The 9,617-nt window shown below is 35.2% G+C and overlaps 1 protein-coding gene across 1 annotated transcript in view; it reads right to left on the bottom strand.

The window, feature by feature from the left end:
- Nucleotides 1–9,617, bottom strand: part of LOC111087379 — a 28,985-nt gene that overhangs the window by 5,705 nt on the left and 13,663 nt on the right. The window contains exons 8-9 of the mRNA XM_022393827.1: nt 5,817–6,014; nt 2,113–2,249 (exon numbers count right to left, since the gene is read on the bottom strand). Coding sequence (XP_022249535.1) covers nt 6,006–6,014 — 9 coding nt within the window. The 3' untranslated portion in view covers nt 2,113–2,249; nt 5,817–6,005. The remainder of the gene's footprint in view (nt 1–2,112; nt 2,250–5,816; nt 6,015–9,617) is intronic.

A 9,617-nucleotide genomic window follows, 5' to 3' on the forward strand; every position in this document is an offset into this window, starting at 1 on the left:
ATCTTCTAAAAACAAGTTTTGATACGAAGGTACACATCCTGATTCTTGATTAGTTTGAAGTAGTTTAGCGTTGATTCAAATGTAGCAGATGTTGAATGAGGTGTATAACATCTTCTAAAAACAAGTTTTGATACGAAGGTACACATCCTGATTCTTGATTAGTTTGAAGTAGTTTAGCGTTGATTCAAATGTAGCAGATGTTGAATAAGGTGTGTAACATCTTCTAAAAACAAGTTTTGATACGAAGGTACACATCCTAATTCATGATTAGTTTGAAGTAGTTTAGCGTTGATTCAAATGTAGCAGATGTTGAATATGATGTATATAACATCTTCTAAAAACAAGTTTTGATACGAAGGTACACATCCAAACTAATCATGAATCATGGTTAAAACTCTTTGTGATTTGGTAGACACACCAACCTTTAATGTTTGGTTAAAACTCTTTGTGATCTGGTAAACACACCAACAGATGACTTAATTTCGCCATCACCTGTATAATTTAACTACCATCCATATACAAACAGGCTTTGAAAATATAAACATAAAACTAATCCTGAAACATAATCATATGAAAGAAGAGAGAAAACCGACTACATAATCTTCTAAACCCTAGCAAACAAAGCAGTGAAGAACCTAGTTTAAAACTATTCAACGTAAGTTCTCGTCCAAACCATAAAAATAGTTTCTAATTTAATTATTGAGGAAGGCCTCAGTACAGACATGCATACTCCTGTAAATTTGCTGACTATGACCTTGGGTAATAATGTTTTTTTTTAATCATATCAACAACTGAAAATGGAGAAAATTTCTCCATAATTTTATTTTTATGTTCACATTATTAAGAAATCAGCTGGATTTCACACTTGTGTCTATAGGTACCAAGTGCACTCAGAGCAACACGTAGAATGGTAGTCTTAAATCTATCCACAATAAAAACTTGGAACATAAATATTTATAACTCATATCGTACTTGACATATGTACCCCCAACAATTTAAACAGTGAATTAAGGAGAATGTCGGGTATTTTCATTTATAAAAGTTGTTATCCCGAGGGAAGAGTTAACAAAAAAAAACAATCAGTAAAACTGAAGCAAAGAAATCACGAGACCAGAACTTCATCACAACCACTATACATCCCTTTTATCGAATACGTCAGCGACAACCTTGTCTGAATATGGAAATGTCTCATCAAAAACACAAAGTTGTTAATCGTAAGTAAAAGAAGAAATAAAAACAAAGACTGTCGTTGGAAAAACATAAAAATCCGAAACAAAAGGACACCAATGTAATAACATATGAAATCAAATGTAATACATGTGAACGATTTTATTTGGGTAAAACTGGAAAGGGACGAAACACATGGATCAAACAACACATGAAATTATCTTCCCATGTTTTGAACGTTTCAAAATAAAGCACACACTTCATATTCGAACATAACATTGAAACTGGCATACACAGATGAAACATCGCAGACGCTACGCTACTGTAATAAGAAAACTCAAATTTTTTAAAACTATTCCGGAACTCCCCCCCCCCTCTCTCTATTAACTGTAATCCATATATTCCACTGTTTTTATGTGTTTTGTATTTTTTTTATAGTTCTTGTAAGTAATTATTTTCACCTATCTTAAAGATAAATAATTCAACACGCGCTCTGCTGAGAATAACCGTCACAATTTGAAATTGTAATAGTTGTTAAACATATAGTGTTTGAAGATGACCCGTTCCTATCGGCTGAAACGTTGCAGTTATAACTGTTAACAAAAACACATTTGTCTTATTTTATGGAAAACAACCACTCCTTTATACAGTCATTAAAAATGAAGGAATTTCTGTTCTCATAAATGATACATTTTGCAATTACTTTTCGTCCGCTGCGAATGGAATGAGTGAATTTGCTTATTCTTTGGTCATTTCTTTAAATTGAGTATTGTGAAAGACAAACCCATAAAATTACTACTGAGTTGTACATCATCAAACAGTGATTTTAAAGATTGTAGTAAAAATTTTAATTGTTATATTTACATTAAAATCGCTTACTAGTAAGTTGAACATCGAAAAGTATGTTTTAAAGATTTTATAGAAACTAATAATAATGATAGTTACTTCTTCAGGCATCACCCGACAGGTGGCTCTGCTCAAGTGCTTCACGACCATTGCTGTCATAATAACAAGTATGAGCATTAAGACGAAAACTCCAATTACAATACCGAGGATGATGGGGGTAAAGTTCAAAAAACTATCTGAAAATGAAATAAATATAGATAAATGTCAATACATTAATAGATATCATATTTTAATCTATTACAAGTTAGTTTTTGGTACATATGATATTGTCCTATTCTTCAAGAAATGTGGGGCTTAAAATGTTAATGCACCAGAACGACGGTTATATTCTAAAGGTTTATTTAGCCCTTTCAGTGTGGTTGGATTATATTTGTCTCAGTGCACATTTGTGCAGGAATGGTTTAAAATAATATAATATATTCTTGCGTCACTTTCACCTCAGAGCGTACATATAACGTAATTCAATAAATAACAGCTGGGAGAACATATAACCCAAAATCAATACCGGTTGGAAACCGCACATGTAACCCAACATCAGTGCTTGTTGGAACACACACATGTAACCCAACATCAATGTTTATTGGAACACACACATGTAACCCAACATCAATGTTTATTGGAACACACACATAACTCAAAATCAATGCCTGTTGGAACACGCACATGTAACACAACATCAATGCCTGTTGGAATACGCACATGTAACCCAACATCAATGCCTGTCGGGACAAACATATATCCCAGTACAATAACTGCTGGGACACACACATAACCCAACATCAATGTTTGTTGGGACATATGTGTAACCAAGGAACAATGCCTATTGGAACATGCATGTAACCCAACATATATGCCTGTTGTGACACACATGTAACCTACCGTAAATACATTTTGGGACACACATGTAATCTAATATCAATACCTTTTCGGACACACATGTAACCCAGCTACAATGCCTATTAGGATACACATGTAACCGAGCAACAATGCTTGATGGGACAAACATGTAACTTAACATCAATGCTTGTTGGGACACACGTGTAACTCAACATCAATACCTATTGGGATGCATACGTAATCCAGTAACAACGCCTATTGGGACAATATGTTCCATAAACAAATTCTAGAATCTGTGCATGGAAAAATATTATCAGACATTATTTTTACTTATTTATGTCTTTTCTATTTTAAGAATACAAATGTCGTAGTGAAAAGGTTAATATTGCAATTTTTTTATATTTGTTTCTTGGGGTTGTAGATATTCAGCAATTTAAATAAACAGCGAACAAAAGTAAATATGACACTGAAGATAAAAACGACACGAGGAAAATTATTAAATGGAATATTCTAATTCTTCAATAGACCAAATAGTACGTGACCTCAATCCATCTGCGTAAGACACAGGACGAAACATTCTGATTTGGTAAAAGAAGGAGTTATATATATCTTGTCTAGTGTTATTTGCTACTGACAAATAATTGATTAAATATACTGCATTAGCCCGATTATAAGGCGACCTCGAATACAAGGCGACCCCTATTTTCAGAAACCATGGGAAAGAAAAACTGAGTATCATAACGTCCTTTGTTTAGGTCCGCAAAATCAATACTATAATTGAACAGCCTGCAGGTGGATCAGTTGCAAGAATTGGGGATGACCTTGAGCGAACATCTGGCGCGCATCCGTAGATGGATGCTTTCTGGACATCCAGGAATGTGACAGACTAGAGCAGGGGGAAGGGGGCCTGTGATCGACTGCAATTATAAGGCAACTATGAACTTTACAGCCAAATTATTAATAAAAAACATCACCTTTTAATAGGGCCAATACAGTATATATGAAGTGAAATCGATCATTCGATTCACCAACTGTTACTGAATTATATCAATTTCGGGGAATTCCACAGATTATCAGTAGCCGCTGACAAAGGCAAATCATAAAGAATAAGACTGGGCTTCTTACAGTGGTGGTGGATAACAAAAAACATCATAAATACAAGTTATTATTATCAATTAGTGAGACCAAACTAGCAGGACTGTAAAAACGTTTTAATTGGCCAACTTCTTTCGATAAAGCTAAGATTTCTGTATTGGATTTTGAAGACTCTGAAAACAAAAGATTCAATTATCGAATTTGCTTGCCTCTTAATATTTATTTATCCAAAATGAAAAGTATTCAGTTCATGTTTACTTTCGTTGAAGCTTCGTACTGTCAGTGACGGTTTTTGTTTTAGTGGCATGCTCCTGAAGAAGCTATAGAGCGAAACGTTGAAAGTCCAGTTAAAGAAGAACAAGAGGAAAATCTCAGTAGTCGCGACTGCAATTAGATTTCAAATCGGTTAAGAGATAGAACTATGAGCTAAAAGTTTACATTTGAAAAACAAGCAGGAATCTTCAATAGCCGAAGTTGTAATTAAATTTCAAATCGGTCAAGAGATGGAGCCATGAGCTGAAAGTTTGTACTTGAAAAAAAAACAACTTAAAACCGTTCTATGTGGCTAAAAATAACAAATTTGGTGTTATAAAGTCGTTTATAGTTAATTTGTTTGTTTGTTGTTGTTTTTAAGGTACAAAGCTACACAATGATCCATCTGTGCTCTGTTTACCGCGAAATATTGAATCCCGGATTTTAGCATTGTAGTGCATAAACTTTCCGCTGAGCTACCGAGGAACATTCGGTTAATATCATAAAGTTTTAATGAATTCAAAAATGCTTGCAATTTGGTAACAAAACAAACTTGCAATATGCGTATAAAATTCAGTTGTCCTGTTTTCACATTTGCTATGCCAACAACTCTTTGAAGCTAGGTACTTACGGGTGGATTCATTGTGCAAAGAAAGACCTAATGTTTATGATCATGTTTGAGGACATCAGTTAATAAAAATGGACACCGTTTTTCACGACCGCGTTCATGTAAACACAATAATTCATTTTAAAAAATATTTTTCTTTTTTACTATTTACTTACAATAGGTATTTTACAATTCATGCTAGGCTTCATATTTTAAACAGTATTCAGATGTAACTTAGTTAGATTGGTGTATTTTGGTGCCTAGTTAAGTTTGTCCTCTCACTGATTCATTGTTCACTGGAATATTACATTTCAGATAAATAGATTCCTCTGTTGTTAATAAGGCTGAACATGAACAATAATTACCGTATCTGCACTGTGAATCCAAGGATTCATGGTTCGCGTCTCATTGCCACAAAAACCGTTTTAGACTTTCAAGCAATGAGTACGTAATCAAGGCGGTGGTGGTAAAAAATCCTTCTATTCGGTTAGATAAGAGCAACCCAAGGGTTGGAGGTACAAGCCTCGTTTCGTCGAGTCTACCGGTCCAACGTTAGGGATGGCTATTCGTATGTAGCCCTTGCACAGCTTTGCTTGATATTCTTATACAAACGGAACTCAAGTGTTGAAACTCATACTATTCAGTTTAGTACACAGAGCGAAATAGTTTTTTTTTGTCATTAAGTGGAATTTGTTAGAATACTACGCCCAAAATTATTTTATTTGTTTCATCGCTCTTTTTTTTGCATAAAAATTGGATTAAAACGGTTAAACATAGACTATTCATAATATATAGATTAATTTCAACTTGCGTTTATTAAAGTTACCTCCAAGAATTCGTTAGTTGTCTAAACTTACCAGCTAATAGTCTATAGTGTTTTTGGTCCATCAAAAGGAAATATCCTACTGCGATTAAAATATAATAACGTAATCAACTTTGTTTGATTACTTACTAGGTGGCGCTACAGTAGTAGTGGCCGTTGACGATAGCTGAACAACGGTTAACTGATTCCCGTTCAGATCGGTAAGTTTCAATTCTCCACTATTAATCTTTTGCGTGAGTTCACTCGTTGAGGCCTGTAGACTATTTCCATCGACAATGGTAGTGTTACTATTATAAGGAACAAGTCCAAACTTGACGTCTATACTACCTGTTGTGAAGGAGAAGAGGTAAACATTAAAACGTGAGCAAACCAAGCTGACAATACACGTATATCAGTTTAACAATAGGCTACACTTATTACGGTAAAACAATGAAATCACGTAATGGTACAACAATGAAATGATGTATTCGTAATTGATCTGTAAATTCTGAAACTCTCATAATTTGTCTAGAACATTATTTTAGCACGTGCATCTTAACAGAATGTTTAATAACAATCCCTTTTACTAATATTTTTCGATAATTACGTTTATTGTATGTATAAAATAAAGTCAATGTTCACTTGTCGTGCATCCGAACCTACAGGAATCGGATCCTGTAGCGCAACAAATCTAATCCGAGGAACAGTTACGAACAAATGATGTGCTACAGTACGTATTCCACCTGAAAAAAAAAGGTTGTACCTAAAATAAGTCCTCTACTAATAATTAGTTCGCTTTGCAACGTGTTCGATTTTTTTAGTAGATTGTACTCTGGAATCCAGCAGATACCCACTCACCCCCACCACCTCCCAAATAAAAAAGAAATTAACACCTGCAGTCTTAAAGAAGGTGAGATGATGGGTGCTATGTCTGTATTTACTTCATTAAGATCTTGAACGTTATTTCTTCGATTACAATTTTATAAGTGAAACCCCGAACCACGTTTTTAGTAGTTGGCACTTTGGAGAGAACGAAGAGTACGTATTGTCACCAATATTTCATCTGTAGCATTAAGGTGGTCTCACTCCGACATTCGGTGTTAAAATTAGCTCTTAATTTGTCACAAAATCGGTTAATACATAGAATATTTAACGCAAGATCTAACCCTCAACCAAAGGCAAAGAAGCGTTTTTGGGTAGAAGGGCAAGGAACTCAAATTTCAAATAACCGTTGTAAGTGTTGCATAGAAACTTAACATTCCGATGATTGGTGTACGTTTTGCATATACCGTTGGAAAGTCTGGAATCTGCTGTATCCAAATATGTAATCCTTATGGTAATAATATGTTTCAATCGAAAGTTATGAGCAGTCAAAGAGACACGGGGTTTCGGAGTTGCTACACCATTACCAGCAAGGGCCACACACATGAATTGATTATCTCTTCTTTTTATTACAAAAATTACATTATGCGACATTTCTTTATCGTCTGTTTGAGTCTGGAGACCTTTTCCTTGATCTTGGGATCTGATGGAAGGCTATTACTACTATCACTACAGTTCTTGTCAGCATCAAACCTATTTTTGAGTGCTGCAACAGCATGTTTGGGATTGATAGGTGGATTTGCCTCAACAAGGACTTTCAAAACGTTCATCGTGATAATACATAGCAGCTGCACAGGTTGCAAGTCGAACATGTCGGAACCTTGCACCCGCAGGTGCTCGAGGGAATAATGGTAATTGATGATTACGTACCAAATAGTAGCAAGGTTCCAGTCACGGTCAGCGAGGATTGGAGCTACCTGGTTAGAATCTTTGGGCTCTGGTCTGACAACGCTGATGCAACAAAGGGCGAAGATGAAGTTTCACATAGCTGACCCGTCGGTTACACAAAAAGTGCTGACATTAACTATTTGGTTTCTGCTGAAGAAGTTTCACATAGCTGACCCGTCGGTTACACAAAAAGTGCTGACATTAACTATTTGGTTTCTGCTGAAGAAGTTTCACATAGCTGACCCGTCGGTTACACAAAAAGTGCTGACATTAACTATTTGGTTTCTGCTGAAGAAGTTTCACATAGCTGACCCGTCGGTTACACAAAAAGTGCTGACATTAACTATTTGGTTTCTGCTGAAGAAGTTTTACATAGCTGACCCATCGGTTACACAAAAAGTGCTGACATTAACTATTTGGTTTCTGCTGAAGAAGTTTCACATAGCTGACCCATCGGGTACACAAAAAGTGCTGACATTAACTATTGCGTTTTTGCTGATGACGTGGCCAGTTATAACTCGGTCAGTTTGTGTCCTATTTGGATATTGTAAATTGTAATCGTCATATCTCACCATATGCTACATCCTACAAAAGTATTTTATTTTAAAAAAACAATCGGATAAATCCCGGATATTTAACATCCGGCCCCTGCAACTGAGGCGCCTCTGGTTGAGGGAGAGACCCTGTGTTTAAATGAGAAATGCATTTTTATTAAGAAGAAAAAGGTGGTTATTATTTAACCAAAATGTTACATGTGGAATATTGACAATGGCTAGATTGATGTTTGGAAACTCTTTTGGTTGATTTCAAACCGCTTTAGCTTAAAACTTTTATTCTGTCATATTTATGTCTCGTGTTGTCCTAAACGAATCTTACGAAAAGCTTTCTTTAAAGCTAGTCATAATCCTCGTAAGAATACTCTTGAAACATTGTCCCAAAAGACGAAACGTAACAAGCGTGCCTTAACTATCCCTTATCCCCCAATTGTGTCCCCTCAAATCACCAAATTTATCAAGGACAACTTTTACGTTCTTCAAACTAATAATGACACAAAGGCTGTTTTCACTGAACAACCTGTTATAACTTTTTGACACAAACAACACCCTCGGGATACCTTTCTTCATGTCAACTTTACTTACTGTATTCAACCAAACAATTCTCCTGGTTCTTTCCCCTGCAACCGACTACGTTCTGTAACTTGTCAACACACTGACAATCGAATTTCAGTGACATTTATCCCAAACCGTTTTTAAATTAAAAATACTTTTACCTATTTCTCAGAATTCGTTATATGGTGCATTGTTTGTGCCGTACATTGGTGAGACTAGTGACAAATGTCGCGAACACAGACGACTCATATTAAATGATAATATTGACTTACTAATCTCAAGAAACCTTTCAGACGATAAACACGACTTGTCACATCTCATGCTCGTTGTTTTAAAATCAACACCAACAGAGTTTTATTTACGTGAACGCGAAGAACGACGCCTTATTTATACTCCAGATACAATTTCTTCACTTGTTTAAACGAGAACTTTTCTTTTTTGTAACTGCAATGTATACATCGTCCGACTTTTGCCACTATTACCTTTCAAATATCAGCTCTGTGTTTCTTTACAACAATTGATTCGCTAATATTGTTACGTCACACTTCGAACCACCTTTCGCACGTTCTCCTATTTTTGTCTTTTTTTTTTTTTTAGTAATACTCGAATGTGCTCTGTATATTTGACTTTAACAAACATCAGCTGAAGAAACGATGTGTTAAAGTTTTCCTAGATTTTGTTACCATCGTATCTAGAGTTTTACTTTTACTTTCTAAAATGTTGACATTGTGTCTATGGGTAAATGTGGATCATTGCAATGTTTTTTTACCGTATATTTTAACAGCTGATATTCAGGACAATAATTCCTGTAATGCTATGGTCTCAGAAAGATTCCTCAATTACTTCAAACTAATCACGAAGCGCGTGCCTTCGTATCAAAACTTGTTTTTAGAAGATGTTACACCCCTCAAACTACTTCCCACATCCAAGGTTGGTGTGTCTACCAAATCACAAAGAGTTTTAACCAAATATCTAAGATTGGTGTGTCTACCAAATCACAAAGAGTTTTAACCAAATATCTAAGATTGGTGTGTCTACCCAATCACAAAGAGTTTTAACCAAACATCCAGGA

Source organism: Limulus polyphemus, unplaced genomic scaffold (assembly GCF_000517525.1).
Source record: "Limulus polyphemus unplaced genomic scaffold, Limulus_polyphemus-2.1.2 Scaffold2081, whole genome shotgun sequence".
Taxonomy (NCBI): domain Eukaryota; kingdom Metazoa; phylum Arthropoda; class Merostomata; order Xiphosura; family Limulidae; genus Limulus; species Limulus polyphemus.